The sequence below is a fragment of the Manis javanica genome, chromosome 6 (assembly GCF_040802235.1).
Source record: "Manis javanica isolate MJ-LG chromosome 6, MJ_LKY, whole genome shotgun sequence".
NCBI lineage: Eukaryota > Metazoa > Chordata > Mammalia > Pholidota > Manidae > Manis > Manis javanica.
In genome coordinates, this window is record NC_133161.1 from 121,956,702 (window position 1) to 121,980,431 (window position 23,730).

The 23,730-nt window shown below is 34.4% G+C and overlaps 1 protein-coding gene across 2 annotated transcripts in view; it reads right to left on the reverse strand.

Moving 5' to 3' along the window:
- The window catches only part of CNTN5 (contactin 5), a 1,232,567-nt gene that overhangs the window by 106,626 nt on the left and 1,102,211 nt on the right, over window positions 1-23,730 (reverse strand). For both annotated transcript variants that reach the window (XM_073239418.1, XM_037025637.2), the window contains 2 exons: window positions 22,798-22,925; window positions 20,391-20,566 (listed from right to left, as the gene is read on the reverse strand). In XM_073239418.1, coding sequence (XP_073095519.1) covers window positions 20,391-20,566; window positions 22,798-22,925 — 304 coding nt within the window. The remainder of the gene's footprint in view (window positions 1-20,390; window positions 20,567-22,797; window positions 22,926-23,730) is intronic.

The window sequence follows — 23,730 nt, forward strand, 5'->3', positions numbered from 1 at the left end:
TAAACATATATGTAAACTAGTATGTAAACAAACTAGTAATGGCATGCAACAGGAAAGCTATAGAATAACATTTTACAGTAGCTACACATTTTGTTTTATGAGAGCTTATAGCACATGCACAGTTATAAAATTGATAATTTATTCATCAATCATTTGTTAGTGTTTATTTTGTGTGAACAGGAAATTGCAAATACTTGGCACCTTTGAAATTATTCCCTTCTCCTTTATTCATAGTAAATGTGGCTGAGCTTCAACCCAACCTATGTATTCTTCAGTTGACCGGAGTTGGTACAAGAGATAAAATCTGTTTGTCATATCTGATCTGCACATACTACAAGATAAAAAACAAATTATGCCTTTGAGAAACTCATAATGCAATATGAGAGGTAGGTAACTAGCTATAATGCAATGTGATGTGTTAAAATATTTAATAGTCCAAAAAATTATTGCACAAAATATTGATTTTACTGTGCAGAGAGATAAAAAAAATCATCTGCGTTAACCAATTTCTATAGCACTTGAGAAAATTGAGGCTAAAAAAATAAAAGTGACTTGTCCAAGGGCCCGTTCAGTGTGGAGGCAGAAGTAGAGCTTTGGGTACATGTCAGTCAAATGTACTTTCCTCTCTATTCTGTCTATGAAACCAATCCTTGTTCTGGTTAAAACTGCAGGTAATTTGTTTCAGTTGTACTAGTTAAAGCGAAATTTGGCAAGCAAATCAAAATAAAATGGTTTCATTGTATAATAACAACCAGAAAATCATTATTAGAAATTAGTTCTCTAAATAAATCACAGAATTATTCTGAGAACCCATGTTTTTATTAATGCTTTTCATCAGTCACATCTAGACATAAATGCTGCATCTCTCTTTGAAATGTCTGCATCACCAATCTGATCATACACATGAGCTGTTAACCTCATTTGCTACATTGTCATTCACCTTTTACGTGATTATTAATCCAGCATTAAGGGATGTATGTGACCGACAACTGACGTTTCCTTTCAGCCATGTACAATTTACAGTGACACAGCTTTAGTTGAAGAATTGACCACATTTGACTTGCTAACGTAAGTGCATAATTTAGACAGACCAAACATTTACTATGTTTCTGTTCCCTCCTTTCTGGTCTTGTCCTATTTCCAATTTATCTTTTCAGGTTAATACTGTTTTGTTACAGGCTTCTAGGATAAATGGGGTTTCATTCTGATACTGATTTTACACTTCAGAATAGTCACTGTCCATACCCAATCCCATCCTGGCTGTGGGAAGAGTGCTTAAAGACCTGTCTGTGAGATTTCTATTTCTTCCCTGAAATGAGTAAAGCCCAGCAGGCAGAATATAGTAGCTCCCATCTTACTCATCAGTTAGGACCAGTATTGAGCTGGCATTGTCATACAGTCCCAAAGTCTTGGGGATGTAGTGGACCACTCCGTGTTTATTGATTTTTTGCACAGAACTCTAAGTATGAGTCTGGAATGAGGCCAGTTTGTTTGTGTGCCTCTGTTTTACTCAAGTCTCTTAAATCCAAGCAATTTATCACCCTGGGTCTCTGGCATCAGGATCATGTGGGAGGAAGGCTAATGCTGAGTCTAGAAGACTAAACTAGAAGAGATCTAACTGCCCTAATCTGCTGCTTCTGTTTCTCTCCCACCCCTGTGGTTAGTTAATGACCCATTTGTAAATGAACTTGCCTATTTTGCCTCCTGGGGCATAGATGCTAGCCTGGCCTTTTGATCTTCAATTTCTCTTTAGAGAAAGGTTTCCAATAATTGGAACAAAACTTGAATGCTCCGTATGAATTAAACTTAATATCTCCTGATTCTCTTCAATTGCCCTACTAGTGTTCACTCTTTATTGTTAGTTACCCCTTCCTCTGTCCAGTGACATAACTAAATGCTGCACTATGCGGTATTTAAAATCTGTCTTAAAAGCCAATGGTCAGACACTATTTAATTACGGCTAAACATGACACTGTACTGTAGTGAATCTCTCACAATCTGTTTTACACAACATTGGTTGCTGTGCCTTACAGTGACATTATATTTGGATGTAATGCTGCTCAAAGAATCTATTAAGCCTAGGATTTAGCCTCTTGGTCACTGGCATAGGTTAATAATGACCACACGTATTTTGCTCTTTGAGAGGTGAAGTCTAATTTCTACTTTTTAAATCTGAACTGGTCTGGGTTACTTTTTCACTAGCAGAATATGGCAGAAGTGATGTCCCGGAAGTTCTGTGGCTACATCATGAGAAGACTTGCAGCTTCTTCTAGGCTCCCTGGAACATCTGCTCTGGGGTAAGCCATCTGTCATTCAAAAAGTTGGACATCCTGAAGCCTTTATCCTATAAAGAAGACCAAGCTGTTTATGGGGAGAGACTGCATAGAGAAAGAAAGTGCTGACAGGTCTTTTAGCTGTGTGTAATCAGGTACAAATATGGACAGATAAGCTGAAAAGAGATAAATGCTCATTTCTCAAGCAGAATACAGGAGAAATTTGAAGAATCCAGGAGGGTAGAATTAAAACAAAACAAATTCTCATCTCCAGGATGGCTAAGTGGCAAAGATGAGCAAAGTAAGAAATGGCCTCAGCCAACATCAAACTCAGGGGGTTACCAAATAAAATATATCCCCAGGGTAAAGATCCCAAGTGTGTGTCTGTAGACCTTTTGTTTACCCCAGAATTTTAAGGGCGTTTTCCCACAGCAAGTAGGATCTCAGTTCAAGATGGCCAAGAGCCTGTGAATGGAGCCTGGGAAAACATGGAGATGATTCTGATTGGAGGATGGAGAAAGGGGTACCTGGGTCATGAACTGGCAGAAAAATTAGCAAAACCTTTATTTGGGTAATGTGGGAGATAGAAAGGGTTCCTAATGAACTTGGGGACCTTATTCAGGAGCTTTCTAGGGAGAAAGAGCATGGTGGAAGCACTGACAACCGGCTTCTGTGGGTTGTCTGTGAGAGTTCATGAGTCGAAGTGATATGAGCTAAAAAATTTCAGAAGAATTTAGAGGAACTATTTCCAACCCGACTATATCTCATTTCATCTTCTTGAACTATAAAAGGACTGAAAAAACAAAAGGCTTATGCATCCACTGGGTATTATCACCTGAAGGCATTTTTAATATTTTGATCTTTTGGGTATGAACCATATTTGTACTTCATTCTTATAAGTAAAGATGATATTCAGTTCACTACTATACTGTACCCAGTGTCTAGTACAGTGTCTGGCACATAGAAGCTTCCTCACATATATAAGAGAATGTGGTTTGCTATAAATAAGTGTGTTGATACATTTTAAAAGAAACATAAGAGCAATAAAAGAAAAAAAAAGAAAACTTGTGGGGAGATTTTTACAACTAATCACTTTACAAAAGCATAATATTCCAAATGGAATATTTGATTTTATATAAGAATTTCTAACGATGAATTTTCAAGGTAAATATATAGCTATTTCAACTTTTTCCTCTAAATTTGTTTTTTTTCAGTTAGTCACATTTTGTTTGCAATATTAGCACAATCTTCAGCAAGTAGATGTATTATTTCAACTACGTGCTTCACTGCTAAATACTGAGTTTTCTTCTGTCAAACCTAATTTGATAGTTACTAATGCTGAGGAACAAGTGTATGAATGAAAGAGTATCTCATTGCAAAAGAGGCAATTTGGGTCACAGCATCCATTTCAGCGCTGTCTGTTACAGTCAGAAAGATTCTCATCAACATCAAAAACACTCAGAATTTAGAGAATTCACACACATCAATGTCAGAAAAGACCAGCTATTTAAACTACTTCTTAGACTGTGGGCTACAACAGCAATTTCCAATGGAGAGTCAAACAGAAGAAAAATAGTTCAGTTAAAAGAAAAGGCCAAATTGAATAAATGTGTCAATGGAAAGCCTACTATGAATAGTTCAAGGTCAAGGACTCAGTCTGATTTGGCTGACATTCTGAAAATGAGTCAAGGCACTTTGCCACAAAAAACTCATTTTTAAAAAAACAAGGCTTTGCAATTCTATGAACGAGAACTTACTAATTACTTAATGTATAAAAATCAGAGTCTAATCAGATCGAGAGTGAAAATCATCAAAGGCCACATTCTACTACTTTTCCTCACTCTTCTATAATTACATAACATAACGTATGGTATTTCAAGTAATATTTACAAGATTCTTTAAAGCTGCACACATATAAATAGACAGCAATACAAAAGGTAATATATGTACATATACTTCATCTGGAGGTTTCATATTGGTAGGAATGGATTTCATTAAATGTGGCATTACATGTATGTGTGCGTGTGTGCTGTTATACAAAATAAGGGATGCTGATTTCTTACCCAGAAAAAAAGGACATTGCTCCATTCTATAAAATTATTTTTGCTGTTAGAGGAAATCTTCGTTTAGCTTTAGAGAAATCTTTTATCATTTAACAAGATATTATATATACAAATACATTCTTAGTTATAGGGAAGAATTCTGATTTAGTTTTGCTAGTTTGGAACTGCCTGTGCATTAGTAATTTTCTGATTCTGGGGACATCGTGAGACTTTGAAATCGCTTCTGTGGATCAGGCAGGTATGCAACATTTAGCAGAGAAAAGTGTGATTTTGGAGCTATCCATGCTCCCTTCTGATAATTTCACTGCTATTGGATGCCATATCTGACGAGTTTCTTGGATTCTAGTCTTTGATGTAACCTTTAGAACTTTAGAATAGATAACATTAGGAGTCATCTACACTAACCTCTTTACTTTGAAGATGAGGACTCAGAGAGGAGACAGGACTCATCCAGGGTCATACAGCTGGGGTGGGACAAAAATGGACCCACAAGAAATCCTGGATACCCCCTGGAACCTGACCCAGTAATCTTTTACTATGTAATGATGTCATTCAGATATGTACTTTGATATTATATCATTTTGGCAAAAATAAATACATAAATAGTTTTATACTTTAGCCCTGCAATCTATTCCTGGGAATCTTTCCCATAGACAGGAAATTGTCAGTAAATGCAAATGCAGATGTTTGGAGATGTTTTCTGTAGGATTGTTCCTAAATCTATCAAAACAGGAGACAAAGTTAATATTTATTAATAAGTAGCAAGATACACTGATGTATATGCATACCATGGACTATCATGTGTCCACTGAAAAGAATGAATTAGAGCGATAAATCAGGTGACATGGATGAATTTTCAAGATTGTTGAATGACAGTAGTGAGATGCAGAAAAAAGTATGCAAAATGTTTAAATTTTTAAAAATGATGACAAAAATATATCTGTATCTGTATATATATCAGACAAGAATTACAGTAGGAAAATATAGAAGAACATATATTAGGATATTAATAAACTTAACCAGGTGTGGTAAACGCTGTTATAGGAGAGAAAAATAGGGGAGTGTCATCTGAATAAAAGCCACATGCAGGATACAATCTTGCTTGTGTGATGTGTGTTGATGAATGCTTGAAGAGATACATGAAAACATGATTACACAAATTAATTATTATGTTAAAGTAGTGTGATTACATGGGATTTTTATTCTCTTCTTTCTAGTTTTAATATGTCCACATAAGCTCATAATATTTACGTAAGTAGAAAAAACTACCTTCATTATGGTTAAAAATTGAAGAACTGACTCTGATTTAGAGCTGAAATATATGGTTAGGTTACCATGGAGAAGCACCAAGCTAAGTGTTTATCATCAACTGCAGATATTACAAACTCATCAGCTTGTGTGACTAAAATAATCCATACCTGATAAGCAGCTCTTCTCACACTGTATCCAAAAGGCCTTTCTGTGTATATCTATAGATAGTTATTTAGAACTTAATTTCTTTATGATTCTGCCTCTCTGATTTATGGTTTTCTAGAGCCATCTGTAATAGGGTCTTCATATATCCTTTTGCTGAAAGTCAGACATGTCTAACACTCTGATTGTATGTTAGCAATCTATAGTTGCACTCTATTAGTCTTCATGTGATATATAGTTCTTTGTATATTCTTTTGAAGTCTCCTTGCAAAAGTCACATTGTAGTTAATCTTAGGGAAGCTGCTACAATGTTCTCTTGCTCTTACCTGTTCTCCAGTCTGTTCAATCCAGTACAATTGTGTAAATGTTGGCAACTGCTTTCCAAACCTCAAAAGCATGTTGCCGCACTTTTAACATTAATAACTACTAATGAGTAAAATTGATTGAGTATACATAAAGCTTATGAGTCTAAATGAGACCTCAATGGCTGGTCAAGAACTTCTAGACACAGAAAATGACATTTATAAATTCTATCTAGATCTTCATATTTGAATGGAGCTTGATGTCATGAAGATGTTTCAAGGTGATTAAACTTAGCCTTTATTTTTGGCTTACACAAACACATTGCACCAGGTATCAACTACCTAGAAATATTCAGTTATATTTAAGTTTACCTTGGCTGCACATGGGATTTCCATGCAGACTTATATACAATCTCTATTTTAATTATCTTTTGATATATTAGGTCATTTAGTTGAGTTGCTTTTCCAGTTCTTTTGATTTTGTATAGATTATAATCATGGCCAAATAAGAAATTCTTGGAGGTTTTCCTGAAGGACTTTGATAGTATTTTCTTTAGTGTTATCAGCTAAAAATCAACCTCATGGAAAATTAATTTTCTGTCATTGTGTTCATGGATGGATCCTTCACCTTTGAGTCCTGGGACTTCAACAAGACTGCCTAATGTGAAATATACTATTATAAACCTTCTCAAGTTTTGCATGTCTTAATCCATATACTTTAGTTACCTTTGTTTTTATCTTCAAATGTCTTTTGGAAACTCCTAAAAGTTTGTAAATTCTCATGTCTAATATTTACTTGAGGAACACATTCACATCCTATAATTTGTATTCCTTTATTGTATCTTGAAGCCACAGTTATAAGCACAATAGTCCATAACAATGTTTCACAGGAAACAGAAATATTGATTATTGAAGTTGGAAATATGAGTTTGATGCAGCTAATTTTTTCACCTGTGCTATTTTCCTTAGATTAAACTACTATTATCAAAGCTTTATATGATAAACTCTTAATTTAATTCTAGATTATGAACAGTTTCATAAATATTTCTTCTTCTCTCCAACAGTTTAAGCTATAACAAAATCAATGATAATAGAATTGATACTGCCATTCATTAATGAAAAACAACTGGAACATGATGGTTAAAAGAACCTATGAATTCATTTGGGTATGGAATATTCAGTATATTTCATGTTTCCTTTAGGCATATTCATAATCTTTTCCCAGAAGTTCATTAATAAATGTATCTGCTCTTGTTCATATCAAAATATAGCTAAAGCATGAAATCATTAAAACCAGTCTTTGGAAGAGATTTAACATGGATTATTTTAGGATAAATAAGGTAGCAAATATTATAATTGTCTTCAGAATATTCTAGTCTTCTGAAATACCAATTAATTAATTGCTTTATTTAAATAGGATATTTCTCTGTTAATTTCTTTCTTTCTGTTGCTAATTTTCCATTACCAAGTAAGGTGATTAAAATTTCCTGACATTTAAAAAGAAATGCAAACCATATAAAATGGAAAAATGACTCTTTGTAGCCAGATCAAGTGCTTTGACTGGCCCAACTTAATTCAATAAAAAAGGGTCGATTCAGATAATGACTGGTTAATTTGGTCAGAGCAGTTGACCTGTTTTGTGTTGCTAGAGACAGCACATGTTGAGTTTTAATGTTGTGCAAATTATTATTTTTCCAAATGCTCATTTTCTTTCCCTTACATAGCAATACATGTATAATCTAGCTTTTAGTTTAGTGTTAAAAATGACAATATAACTGAAGTTAAGGATCATTTGGCACTAAGGATTAAGTGTTTAGACTGTGTAGCAGATTGTTGTAGTAATGGCCCCCAAATTTTTCATGCCTTCTTGAATTCACATCGAGTAACCCCTTCCCACACTTACTGTGACTCACTAAGTTGACTTGCATTTGTCAATGAGATATTAGCAAACATAGCATAATCAGATTCTTGCAATGTGAATATGCACTGCTATTTTGGAACCCTTCAACAACCACACGGTATGGTCTGGGCTAGCCTCTTCTAGGGTAAGAAACCACTCAGAGCAGAGACACACCATCCTAGCTGCCCCCTTCCCAAAGAACTCTTCATTGACCTGAGAGCTGACTGCAGATAATAAGCCCATTTGAGACCAGCAGAAAAACCAGCTAAGCCCAGCTCAAATTACTGAGCCTCAGAATTGGATTATAAATTTTGTGGAGTTTGTTTTGCAGCAAAAGCCAACTGAAACAGAAATTGGAACCGTGATTTAATGGAACCTTTGTGGATCCTGGGATGAGATTTTAAGTTTGTGCAGCAAAAACTAACTCATACAGACTGTTTGCTTAATGGCCACCTTTACATATTTAAAATGATTTCTTTTTAATTCCTTTCCTTTAGTTATTCATAGGAAACAAAAGGAGATGTGCAAAAGGTATTCATTGATATTTAAACTGTGAAATTTTCTCCTCTTTAAAGATATTTATATCTCAACATCTAAAATATAAAAACATAACAGAACAATAGATTATTCTAGTTGGAATTTTGGTAGACTAAATGTGATTGGAAACAGCAATGTTAACAAAACCCAAAAAAAGCTAAGAAAAAATTATCCTTAATTTCTTTTGCTTGATTATTCTTAAAGGCATATAGAAACATCATCATTGAATGCTTGCATTGCTAATACTAGATAAAGCTATTTTAAATACCAGGGACACTGCAGTAGCCTGTTTAGAGTCATAACTGATGCGATGCACGGAGCGAGCAGAGCATGTTACACGTACTTTATTTCGGGGAAAGTTGTCTTTCAGTATTCCTTACTATTTAAGTGATAGATAATAGCAATTAGAGTATAAGTTTTGGAAATGCTTTTAGAAAATACTATATTTAATAAGTACTTTAAAACTTATTTTGTCAGTATGCTCTATTTGTGAGGCTATCAGCAATTAAAAAAGAGAGTTTTTATAGCATTTTATGGTTTCAGTTAAGCTTCTTGATATGAAATACATGAATTGTTTAGTACAATGTTGCATCATCACAGTTAATGCATTCTAAATTATTTTAGCTAATTTTGCTTTAAAATAGTAATTATTTTGGTTTTATGAATATGTAGGATGTATAATGAGAAAGTTTGTTTTTAAGGTAATTTAAAAATTATTAGTTAGATTATTACCTTACTTTATACTAATTGATTGAATAACCTTTAGTAATGAACTTAGTTGAATTCAGTTGAACATTAATTCTAAGGATAAGTCTGTCAATGACATAATTGGTTATTCATTCAAATTTATCCTCCTGAGTTTATTTCTCTCAACAGTATAATGGCTCAATATGGTAACACATCGCATTATATGGTTGTTTAAAACTCTGCCTAGATTAAGAGTTCTAGAAGGGAGATATTGTTCTTTACTTGACTGTAAATTCCTGCCTTGATATAATGCTATACACATTATAGGTAATCATTAAGTTTTCATATAAATATTGAAAATTTTCCCAATATTGGTATATTCCTATATATATATATTTTTTGGTGTGGTAGTTAAATAAATGAGCAAAGAAATGACAAAGTGTCTGTATATGAGCATAAAATTCCGTTTGTTTATATATTGATTAATTTAACAAATACTTTATTTCACACATAATACCAGGTGCCGGCAATGCTTGTTAGTAAGATAGGTATGATGATTCCTGACCTCAAAACGAAATAATTTAGTAGAAGCATAAATGTGGAAGGAAGCAAAAATTCTGATTTTAGACACTTTTCTTTAACTGTTCTTTATCTGCCTTGAGAAAAATAAGCAACTCCCTGAAAAAAAATCACATAGTAGTTCTCAGGGAATTATCTCAGTGACCCTGTATATTGAATCTTAGCATTGCAATAGTTAATTTCTTTTTTATATACTCCACAGAATGCTTCAAGCAACATGTAAATTTATGTAAAACACATATACTTATGCTAAGCAACATACAATTTATCCCTGGTTTTATTTGGAAAAATCTGGCAGCTTTACTTTTGCTAGGAATATATAACTTGCTATAATTGGAACTGAGAATAATCAAGGCCATTTATTTAACTTTCATAGGTGATATGAGAAGATTTTCTAAAAATAGAATTATTATAGTAATATATTGGATGAGGTTTGCTTTAACTGTAAGATCACCATTAGGGAGTTGCTAGACAAAACCTCAGTATCTTCCATATTTTTCTCATGCTCAGCATCTACCTAGAATATTTTCTCCTCTTCTGCCTCCCTTTCTCTGATTTGCCTGCTAAATTGCTTATTCTCCTTTAAGAATGGACTCAGGAAGTGTTCGGTTGGTGAAGTCTGCTCTGCTTCCACAGGCTGGATGATGCATATCTTGTCCTGAGCCCCTGAACATACTTCCATTGCTTTTGTCACATATAGGCTGATACGTCTGTTCCTCTGTAAGACTCTAAGCTCCCTAAAGGCTGTATCCTAGTTGTATTTATATACCTCCCATAGAATGTTTATTATTGATTAGTACAGAATCCTCAGTTCTGGACAGATGCCTATAGTATAGGTGCTCAATAAATCTTTGTGGAACTAAGATAAATCCAGAATTCATCTACTGTACACTGAAAAATACTCTAGAGCCATCAATTATTCATTAAAGATAATAGTGTCATACTTGCCAAATTCTCCAAGTTTATTTTTTCTATTTCCTTTATATAAGGGATATCAGATGAAGAAAGGAAGTGAAAAATAATAGACCAGTGGTTATTTCTAAAATTTTCTTTTCTTCCTTTTCCAAGAGAGAAAACATCTCTGAGAGGTCACCTATTGAGTCTTTAATTCTAGACTCCTAAAGTTCACTTATATATTGTAATATGATAAAAATAGTACATGAAAGAAACTGGCAGATTTTGAAAAGCTAAAAGCTAAACACATCACAACACTTAGACACCCTTTAGAATTTAATACAAAACTGATGCAGAAAGATAAATTGCAAAATAAAGGTAGAATTTCAAAGATATCTTGAAAATAATAGCCTCTCAAAAAACCCAAGCCTTTGAAAATCACTTTGAGAACTAACATAGGACCAGTCTAAAATACAATACTTACATATCAATAGTATTTCAAAATGTAAAACTGAATCATGTTTGCTTATAAAAATCCTAAACCTTACATGGTATTGGAAAATAAGGACAGCCTTTTATTTACCAAGGCTTTCAAAAACTAAAAAGAAAAATCTTTTATATATTATTCCTACAAGGTAAAAATTCTAGTATTGAAGGCCTTACTATACTATGCATGATATCACGCAGCTGGTTAAATTACATCCCGTGGATACATAGATATATATAGGGCATTCTTTTTAAAATAACAAAAACCTGTAGAACACATCAGCATTGCTTTAACATGACAGCTAGAATCCATTGTATATTTCTCTTTTATTAAGAACTCCTACAATTATTATTTCCAAAGAAAATATTATTAAAAATATTTAAATCTTCATGTGAAGCAAAGTGAATGAAACTATTGATCACTGACACTGTCTGTAAGTATAAATTAAAAACTTTTCTTGGTTGACAAAATGTTAAAAAGCTATGTAAATATTACAGTCAACATTTTTTTCTAAGCGGTCCACTTTAGATGGCTAATTTTTAGGTCATATACTCCAATTTTTACCCATTCCTTTAGCAACTCTACAAATATTTGTTTAGTCTTTAATGTGCACCAGGTACTGTGTTGAGGTCAGATAATAAACACATTCTTAACTTCCAAGAATGTAAAGGATAGAAGGGAAAGAATAAGCAATATTTATGGCAAATTTACTTCTTCCTCTGAAAGGATGGGAAAGATAATGGAAGCCCTAGGAGAACAGGGGGGGATGAGAAGGGAATAATCTAAAACCCAACCAGCTGCTTGACTTAGAAACTGGATTTTGGTGGCCAAAAACCCACATGAAACCAATAGAGTTGTGAGCAACATATTTAATAAGAATAGTTATGATTTTAAATATATCAAATGTGGAAACAGCATTTTCTTTAAAAGAAGTGTTCAGACCTTTGTACCCTACATTCTTTGTCTCATCTTCAGCAGTAAAAGCAAATGTGGCATATTGCATTTATATCCATTTTGAGAGAATCTTCAAAAGACTAAAAAGGGAAGTTGATAAAAATGGGTTCACACCCTATAAAATGAAACAATTACAGCAGCTAGAAGAGTGAGCTTTAATTAATGTGAAAACACACCCACAGAACATCTGAAGAGGCAAGTGTAGGAGGAAATTTTAAGATGTTTTTCAATTCATTCTCAGCAACTTTTATGGAAAGATAATTTTTAACAATTTGGTGATTGGATCTTACAGAACATATGATTTTAAGGTTCTTAATAGTGATTAAGTAAGATAAAAACAGGCTGAGTTGTCCAGCTGAAGAGTGAGTCTTCAGAGAAGAAACACAGTTTCTTTATGTCTTCAATTTTCAAAATGCCATAGGAAGCATTACAGTTAGTTTTAGTTCTTCATATCTTTGCTTTGAAGCATTGAACCAGATTTGGAATATCTTTTATGGCAATGAAGTTTTAAGCTCAAAGAAGCTTAAATGATAATGATGGCTGTTTTGTAAATGTGTCCGTGTTGGGTAGAACCTCAGTAGTGAGGCTTTTCATCCCTTGTCCTTTTGGGGCACAGTTTCTTCATTTATACATAGCTTACCTGGCTCACATTGTTGTGGAAATGAAATAATACAAAAAAGAGAGGAAGGGCAATAGGTCTTTTCATGATATAAAATTCTACATATATATTTCAGCCTCAGTCTTAATCAGATAATGAAGCTTTCAAATTTATTCTGAAAGGATTTACTAATCATCGAAGAGTCTGATTTGTAGGGTGGCTTGGGAAAGGAGTACCTCAGTCTTTAAAGAGAGATCTGGGCAATGGACCATGGCCTCTACTGAAAGGACCTACGGTACCCTCGGTTAAACTTGGCACTATTAATGGTCTGCCCTAATTCAATTCATTTCAACTGGCCCACAATCAATATGATAAATGAAATGGGGAAGAATACAGGAAAACAAGAGGGAGACAGAGGGATTTTTAAAAATTATTAAGATCTTAAGAAATTAATAAATGCAAACAGCATGTACAACATTAGAATATTCCGAAAAGATGAGGGGTAGGCTTGAAGATAATTCAATTACTCATTGCAGTGATTTGACTTCAACATTTGAAGCAAGTGGAAAGTGATAAATTTGTAACTTAAAGAGTGGTCTTGATATCATGCATTTACTTATTTGTTTATTCATTCTTAACTGTTTAGCACATTTAATTTACAATAACTTTTACTTTCTTATAAGAATAAATCTTTATTATTTTGCACAGGGAAGTACTTCTAGAGTTAAGATGCATTGATTCTTTTTCAATGTATAATTGCAGGATAATTAATAGAAATTTAGAGTAATGAGTAAAAACAAATTCTGAACTGACTCAAAATGGAGTGTTATTTTAACTGAAAATTTACATTAAAAGTTTGTTATGCACATTAGAAAGACTAATATAGTCTAAGTAAGTAATTCACTGTTCAAATGACTTAGAATTAGGTGAGAATTTGGTAATAAACATCAATAAAATAGATCTGATACACTTTAAGGTTAAAAGCAAATCAAGGTTAAAAGTAATACCAATGGATGCAAAGACCTACTGGAGCCTAGCAATGGTCACTTTTCCAAAGGTACAGGCAACTTCATTCCATATTAAGTTCATCCTTTGGGTTAAAAACCCAACCGAAAGAGACTGTGGTCATTTAGAAATATAGCCTGGGTTAATATATGTATAGAATGGAAAAATAATTTTGGAGAAAAACAAAACTTCCAAAAGGGAAAAAAATATGTATTCCTAGACATGTAAGCACTTAATTTTTGGAGTCAGTGAGCTAATAGCATATTTAATTTCTGGTATTTATAACCTAGAAAACCAAATTCTGTCAAGAGGTGAGGAATGTTTTCTATTTCTCATTTCCCACTTTTCTACAGCCAATAACCTGAAATATCCCAGCCTGCTCGATAAGAATCTCTGGAAAGTATGATACTTTTATCCCCTCAGAGGTCACAGAACACAGGCTATTGATCTGATTTTTCCCAGCATGGTCTGTACTGAAATTGCCTTTCTCTATCAAGAAAACTTATTTTCTTTCTCTCTCCAAAGAAACCTACAAAGAACAAAAACAAAAACAAAAACAAAAAAAAACCCCTGCAATTCTGCACTAAAATCACTGCAGGGAACCCTGTCCCATCACCCACATTGCTCCAGAAACTGGAGCCTCTGAATGATCAAGAGCTCTGTTTCCTTACCACGATACAGTACCCGAAAGGTTTCTGTTGGTGGCCTATAAGGCCTATGACTTGGGTGATTAAGCCTGTTTGTTTATATGTGACAACTTTAGAGGCGTTACCTGATTTTACTACATTTGATAAACTACAGAAAGTGAAGAGGCACACTTCAAATTTTGCTTTGTGGAGACATCTGCCAATTAGAGTAAAAATGGAGATGGATGATCGACATGGTGGCGTTATCCAAGCTGTGATCCTGACAGTACTGTGTCCTCATGCCACACATCACATCACTCACATGACACCCCCAGGAGCTCCGGAAGGGTGTCTCAGTAGTAGACTCTCTCAGATGTCATCTAAGGTGGTCACCTTTCATTCAGTTTCAAACTGCGCTAAAGTGAATACCCAATTTTGTTTAAAATGTAAAAAAGCATGGAAATAAACTATACTGTTATAATAGGATTTAACAGAATTTTATGCAGTCTTTAATAAATGCATATTTTTTTCATTCAGTAAGCATTGACTGGGTGGCTACCCTGTGGTCACCCACAGTGCAAAGCATTAAAAAATAAAGTGCATACTAGCCTTTACTTTTCAGGGGCCTCACAGTTTAACTTATTTCACTAATAAATAAAATGTTACAGAATCACAGATTTTAATGACATAGGTTAGCCATGTTAATGTGCCTCCATGAAACATATACACACACCTAAAAAGATGGGCATGCTTTTTTTGCTAAAAGAAATGCTGCTACGTTGAGAAAATAGTGGGGGAAGGCACATTCTCTAACACAGACAAGCTGGCAGAACAGATGTGATACAGTCCTTGGAATGGTCTGAAAACTCTAAGACCTTTGAGGGCAACCTGTCCTTTTTACCCCCAGACTTAAGTTAGGCGAATGACCAGGAGAGAACTGTTACAAGGCAAACATGTGGCAAGATTTCAGCAAAGAACAGAACACAGGTGGATTACCGGGTTTAAGAATTCAGAGCAAAACAAAGACCTAAAAGGCAAGAAACTGAGTGATGAGGAAGGACAAGCCCTTGCCAGACAGGGAGAGGGTATGGCTCAGAGTTCAGAATGCCACATTACTTGAAAGTATGGATATTACTTGTGAGCAGAATAAGTCAAAGAGAATATGTGCCTTTGATAAAGCTACTGATCCTCTCTCTTTCTGTACACTTCCTGCATACTTTGAAATCTCCAAGATTTCTACCTACTAATATAATGAAGAGGATGCAGCAGATGCTCACAGGGTCTCAGATCTTTGGGCCTTAGAAAATGCTAACAGTGTGTCCAATGATTTCATTCATTTTTACAACATTAACATCTATCCATCAGGAAAGGGAATGCTGCCAGTTGAGCATGTATTGGCTTCTACTCTGAGACTTTTACTGCTTACAAAACAAATGCTAATTCCTAAGAAGTTAAACTGGGAATAGAAGTAATCCTAATAGGAAGACTGACCTAAGCTAGAACTTTTCACCTAACATAAAATCCCCTTAAGATATTAAGGAGTTTATACTCTGGCCCTTTTTATTTATTTAATACTCCACAAAAACAAGGAATATGAACCTGCCATGTTCCTTTATGATTCCTATGTTTGGTATACAGATTATCATAATTACTCCTCATTTCCAACTTTCTGGCATTCAGATCTGGTTGGTAGTAGGATGGACTGCTTCAAAGGAGTGAATTCCTCATCACTGAAAGGGTTACAGCAAACACTAAAGATACTGACGAAGAATTCACGGATCAACCTAGGGCCAACTCAGTAACCTCCAAGATCCCTCATATACAGTATCTTTCCCCATCTTAGGTTGCCTTTCTCTTTCCTCTTTTATGCTTCTTCTAATGCTACCCATCCACTGAGGTCTAAGTCAGGTGGTGACTTGTCCCAAAATAGTCTTACTTCATATGATTGTTATGAGGAATTGATGAGCTACTGTGTATGTGGTGTGTGTGTGTGTGTGTGTGTGTGTCCAAGTACTTGGTATACAGTAGGTGCTCAATTAATTTTTTTCTTGTCTTTCTCTACAATGATAAAAATTCACATTAATGTCTTTCTTCTCTGGCTTCCAACAATATTTGGCTACAATAAGAAATATTAGTAATTGTTGTCTATGGTCACATTGTCCTTGAATTCCTTAATGTTTCATGTCATCTTTACATTTATTAAAGACTAGAAACAAAGTGTCCTTTTATTTTTATTTCCCACAATGTATAGACACAGGCTGAATACATAATAACCCAGGAACATGGAGAGGGTAAGCTTTATAAAGGAGAATCAACAAAATGCATTTTAAAAATCATTCTGTGTTTCATCTTGTTACCCCAATTTAGTATTCATGTGGCTTGGAAAAGTCTTATGCCTTAGTGTCCTAATTGAAAAATGGGGTCAAGTATCCCTACTCTGTATTCCTGAGTGTATTGTTATAACAGAGAACTGGGTAAATATAAAAAAAATCAAATAGTGCACTTAGCTTTGGCTCCCCATTTAGTTGCAATTTAGCAGGTTGAGAGAGTTCATAATGGAAACAGCACCTCTTCATTAGTCAACCATCCTGATGACAAATGTTTGATTTTTTTTTTCTCTGCCAAAAAACAGTGCAAATTGCAGGCTTCCATGATTTTCTGTGTGATTGTTCTTTATGCATTATAAAGATTCAAACTAGTTTACATCTTGCATTAACAATTAGGGAGTTCCAATCTCTGAAAAACAATGGATCATCCCAGTCCTTCTTTCAGATTGTGGAGCTGAGGCCACAAGGTCATTCTCAGGTGCTGTTCAGACACCTTGAAAGTATTAAGAGGCTCTCGCAGACCTCTGACCAACATAAACAATTTTGTAAATGTTTTATTTGATAACAGGGTGGTTATTTAAGGACAAAGCTTATAATGGTCAACTCCTTGTTGTAACCTCTGCCTAACCAGCCTACAGGGAATGTAAAGTCTGAAAGTTGTTCAATCCCTGCTTCACAGAACTGTCAGAATTATCTTTCTAAAGGACAAATCTGACCCAACATGGCTCCCTGCTCCATTCCTAATTACAAATTTCATGGCTTGGAAATCAGTTCCTTTTACAGGGAGGTCTCTGCCACTTCCCTTTAAATGTGTTCAACAAGTAATGACTGACTGTCTGCTTCGTGCCTTGTGTGTCTATCTGTCATTGTGCTGTCAGAGCCAGAGCTTCCTCACTGTTCCCAGAACATGCTCTCAACTCCCTGTCCTATGTCTTTGCTTCACCTGCTTGCTCTCTCTGAAACGCAATTTATTCTAGCCACCTGGCAAAATCCTACCTCTCCACGTTCAGTCCAACTACCAACTCCTTCTGCCAATTGCATTCACGGAGCTCTCTTGCAATAGGACTGGTCTAGCAGATCACCAGCCCATCCTGCTTTCTCGGCCCGCGTTGTGCTCTCTCAAGGGTGAAAGGCCATGCCTTTTACTTTGGAATCTCCACAGCACTTAGCTTCTGAAATTAAATTGAAATTAAAATCCTAACAATAGCCTCACTAATTTGCCACATTCAGTGAATTCACATCATTGCCAAAAAAGTGATTTGGGTGAATTGGATCAAATGTTTACAGACTAATTGTTTGCTTGGATCTTTTGAACAACGGTTTCAGTAGTGGACTCACTCCAGATCAGTTAACTTGCTGGTTTGTAAACCATGGCCTAAGTAAAGAGGGCAAGAAAAACAGAAGCATTTTCACTATGGATGTTTTAATTTAAATTACAAAGCAAGAGCTATTGTTTTTTTTTTTAACCTGATGTGATTATGTTTTTCTATGACCTCTCTAGAAATGCAGTCCAAAAGCACTCTTTTACTTAAAACATAACAATGTACATTATAGAGGTGTTATAAAAGCTACATGTAAAACTTTGCCTAGAGCTTTATCTAGGAACAAATGGCTATATATAAAAGATAACAGTCAACTAGTTGAATAGTAGAGAACTTCATGAAGCTATATTTTAGCATCTATAAGTTGTTGAGTATCAATGCCATTGTTTCTCCCCCAGCCCCCCAGAGATTTGGTTGATTCATTTGAAGCTATGCAGTGTTATCTGCTTAAAAAGTATACCCCCTTTTCTCTTCCCCCATTCGGTTGCTCTCTGGTGGGTTAGGTCTGAGGGCAGCTAATCTAGAGAGTGCTCTGGCCAAAGGCACACTATTCCTGCTGAAGTTTCTGAGTCCCGTTTGGTTTTCTTACTCTACTGGGCCACCTGTACTCCTAAGGTCCCTTCAGTGGTTCTCCTTTGCAACTCAAAGCAGGCCACAGGCACCCCACTTGGCTCTCTTATGAGCCCTGTCCTGCGCCTCTTATTTTCAGTATCTTCAATTGGTTTCTCAAACAGAAGGTTATCTACAAGTCCAGAGGCCTTCCCAAATATCTCTTCTTTATAACGCTTTCATTCTTTCTCCTAAAACACACTATTTCTCAGACATACTGTTTCACAAGTAGAAGGGCAGACATAGTTCACATTTACTTTATATATCTGATGACTCAAAATGAATGTTTACAGGTAATCCTAAGAAGATGTATTTTTGATGGTACATTTTTTGTTTCCAAGTGTGATATCACATTTTCCTGATTCAGCTTTATGGCATTCATGGCATAGAATTTTCATAATCTTTAGGGAATTATCAAGCCAAAGTAAAGGAAAAAAGAAAGTCACAAATTTGAGAAAAATGAGTTTAATTTAATATGTACTAAATATTTTGCATATAAATGTTAATAATTAAAATTGATTTATTTAATGAGATGTAAGCAATGCAGTTGGTAATTATTTTCTATTGATATAGTCTCTCCCATTAATCACAAAGTAAACCAGGATGAAAATAATTTGGAAGAAAATGTTTAATTTTTGTTCCATTGGCTAGTGCAGCAAAAAAAGCAAAGCTTATCTTTGCTATTCTACTAATTTATAATAATCAAATTCTAGAGAAGAGATCTTAGATACTATCTTGTCCAATTTTTCCATTTTACTTCTGTATGAGACTAGTGTGACTGGCTTTATGTCGCACGACTGATTAGGGGCTGAGCTGGGACTCGATCCAAAGACTTCCTGACTTCGGATCTGGGGCTCTTTTCGCTCTATCACATCACCTTTAATATAAAATTTAACCAAACTGTTGTTATGTTTGGGCTTATTACAGCTGAGGTTTTTCCAGTGTTTCCCAAAGTGTTCAGAGGAGAATAAACTGGTATCAATAAGCATGTGACAACATTTTAAATTGGATTTGTAGGCATAAATTGTATTTAGAGCTATCTCTTTAACCAGTATAAAAGGGATATTCTAACCAAAATCTCTTCTTGCCACTGATTCCATCTTTCTCTCTCTGCCTCTGTCATTATATTCCTCTTTTATGTCTAAATAAGCTAACTGGAGGTCTTTTCTTAACTTCTCTATTGAGTGAGACACTGTGATGTTTCTACAGGATTTGGATCAAAAGATTTCCCATTCCATTTAGTTGACTGTCACATAGATATGTAATATAAAAGAAGATATTACAAAGAAAAGATTTGATGGGCTAGATAGGAGTATTTCTGTGGATGCTTATCAAGGTTAATATGTATTTCTGACTATGGGTTGTATGTTTAAGCTCTGTCACCTGGGAGAAATTTAAGAATCTCCAAAATGACTTTCTTGAAGAACAGGACAGGCAGGTTTTTATGAAAATTAATATTTTATTTATTTTTTGTATCATAATTACTATTAAAAATGCTTTAAATAATCATAGCCATCTTAAGTAGCAACAAAACTTTTGAGAGGTAATGTATAAATATTGACAGTATTAATCAAATAAGTAAAAATGACAAAGAAACCAGGTTTACATAGTGAAGTAATTCCAGTTTCTTACAGGGTGTTTTAAAATAATTATTACTTTCAGTTTGACAAAACAAAGTAATGAAAGAAAGTAATTGAATCAAATTTAATTTTTTCCTATTTTTCCTTAGCATTTCATAGGTAGGAAAGTTTTTATATTTGAGTCTAAATTTTTAAAATTATTAGTACTCAAAAAATAAAAGTGTATTAACTTACGGCCCTGATGCTTTCAAAATGTCCACCTTCTTTTTCAAAATCAATAGGCTGTCCTTTTAGTGTCCAGTAGAAGGTGACATCCAAGCTGGCATCGTGAATTGCTTTGCAGTTAAGGACAACACTTTCTCCCACTGTTAACTCTGTTCTTTTAGGAGTGAGTTCTATTCTTGTAGGTTCTATAGAAATAAAAATACATTCATTAACACTATCAGCATGTTAATTAATCAATCAATATTTTCTTGAACTCTATTTTAAGTTATAGAGAAAAACATATGAAAGGAATCTATGCAATACAATTGCTCCACATAAACATCTTTAAATTAACTATTACTACTTGAAATACTACTTTTTGCATGCTAAGGCATTTTGCTATGCATTTGTGGGAGACTGATGCTTTAGAAGTCCCTGTTCCTATTAAGAAGTCAAGGTGGATGAAAAAGGTGAGGTGTTCACATAATTAGAAGCAGCCTTTGGCATTCTGGAAGGAGGAAAATTAGAAAAAAGAAGCTATAGCCTCCTTGTCCACCTTCAAGGATCACCAAGAATAAATGAAAGGACTTTTATAATAAAAAAATTGGTTCATATATATAAGGAAGAAGAATGCAGCTGAGTTCACATCCTTAAGGGCTATTAGAAGCACCTATCCTCAAATTACCATCTTGACAGAGATGAAAATATATTAGTCTATACCACCTTGTATCTACAGATCCTTCGTATGAGTAGAAAAGGAATACAAGAGGGACCTCCGTCTAATTATAAAATACCACTTTTCATAGATTGTAGATGGTCTGAGATCTAAAAAGAAAGGTAAAATATTGAGTAGAAATGGCTTTTGAGGAAAGAATGCTTAATTAATTACTCAGTAATATTTTTAAAAATTAGTTACATTTTTACTGGGTTTAGAGCAATTTGAACCAATAAAGACCAATACCAGCAGTATATGTAAGGTTTATCTAAGCCTAGTGATCAAATAACTGCAAAATGAAGTTTTTAAAAAAAATTAAGTAGGGAGTGGAGACAAGATTTTGATTTTGTCTTTTTTTTTCCTAATGAGATTCCTGATTGTAGGTAACTCAAGAAGACAGACACAAATGATTAAAATTTAGCCTAATTTTCCTATTCTAGCTCTGTTTTTGGCAATAGCATAGTCTGATGAAGCACTATTCTTAACAACTGATAAGATCCTTTAATATGCAATATCCTTTTAAGCAACCATTAACAGGAAAGCACATACCAGGAAAGGAAAGCCACTGTAAATATTAAAATTCTAGAAGTCATATATTCTGTGTGCATTCTAAGTTCTGGCTTTATCAGAGAAGACAGATAATCACAGCACACTGTAGTTTAAACTTTGTGAGATTTGGAATGTTCTGAGTAACTAAATACTCCCTTTAACTCATGATGAGCAGAAAACACGTTTCTTATTCTAAAAAAATGTCTCAGATCTAGTACTGCTTCATTATGAAAAAGTTTGCTTAGCACACAGAGGGAATAAGACACAGACTAGAAGACTGCGTTGGATTCCCGTAATGTATGCAAGAAATGAAGGCATCTTTTCAGTTATGTTCCTTCCTTTCGTTGATGTTTACCTCTTTTCTAAAATTGCAGAGTGCTGGCTATTCTAATTGCATTTCTAAAGAAAGAGAAAAATCAACATTTCTACATTTCTTATTGCCAAAGTGTGATTCACTATGTAAGACATGCACAAATGGGAAATTTAATTAAGGACATAGTTAAGCTGTGAAAAATATTCCTTTGCCACCTGCAGAGTTGAGCTGTTTTAAGATGTAAGATTTATTTCCTTAGTACTAAACAATGATATGGAGTCTCAAAAGAAGGATCTAGGCTCCAAACCAACCTCATTTTAAAACTAGAAAACTAATAGAAACATTTAAGTAGCATTATTTCTAATACTAAGGAAATGACAGTATATGAAAAATTCCATTGCTGCAAAAGCAGCTCTGATATCAGTTTATCTGATGCACGCTCCGACACCACACAGCCGGGTTTCCTCCTGTTACTCTTTTCTGCCCCAAATCCCCAATTGAAGTGGTAACAGCAGGATATTACTGACTGATGCTAAAATTAATCTTGGTAGAGGGAAGATATTTTCATACTCTTGGAATACTTTCAAGTTTTGAGACAGTGACTAAAACGTCAGAAAACTTTCTTTATTCTTTCACATATTTTGTTCAAAGCAATATTTGCCTATCTACCGAAAAGACCTGCTTTCCTTCCTAAATAATGGAAAGGGACAGTTTGGCTGTGTTAATTCTATGTTTGCAAAATATTCTATCAATAGGAGCCTTCAATTAATAGGAGCAAACATATACATGCATCTTAATTATTGGCTTTCTGATAAGGCCATGAAGCTATGCTTATAAAAGATTTAGCTACATTTTCTTACCTTTTACAGATACTGAAGCTGTGATTACAGCAGACCCAAAGACATTTTCCCCTTGGCAAACGTACTTTCCCTCATCTGATTTAGAAGCATTTAGGATCCGTAGACTCCCGTCTGGAAGAATAGCTATTCTGAAAATTATTAAAAAAGGTTTTTTTCCTGTTTTACTGAAAGTCAGCTAAGAGGTAAGAAACTCAGATGGCGTCTGCAACCACTTCCAAGGCAATAATAAATAAGATAAAAGACCACTGTGAAAATATGCAGTTATAGTAGAAATGTTTTACCCTTCAAGAAATTATACAATAAACCCACTTAATTTCTTCTTATATTTAAAAGGTTTAAGGAGTTACAGGTTATTTTTCTTTTGACACTTTTTTGACTGTTAATTTTAAAACTTGCAGAAAACCGTGACCCTGAATTTCGTTATTAAAACTTATACTATAATATCACCAGTGATATTTTAATATTAAGCTTGGGTATTTCACCTCAAACCAAGAGTGACCTCAAACATCATATATAAAAAGAAACAGCATATAAACATAGAGGAGGACAAGTACAGAACATAAAATTAATTGTATACAGCCACAAGATGATTTATGGTGGTTGTCTGCAGCGCCTCCCGTGCAGCAAGGGCATGAAAATGAGACCTAGACCTGACACCTAGGCTGCTCACACTGCACTTTTTAAATAATAAAAACGTGATGATTTAGTTTTGCATTGGGACCCTTTCAAGACGTTTGTTAAAAGTGGACCTTGAGTCTTATATGAAGGTGAAAAATTAAAGCATTATTAAAAAGTGTTAGAAGTTCATTGAAAATGAGGTTGACATTTGGGATTACCGTATTACCCTGTGTATTCATCATCCCAGGAATATAAGGATTTCAAATTTAATTAGTACTTTTGTCCTTTTTTCTCTTATATGCTCCTGAAATATAA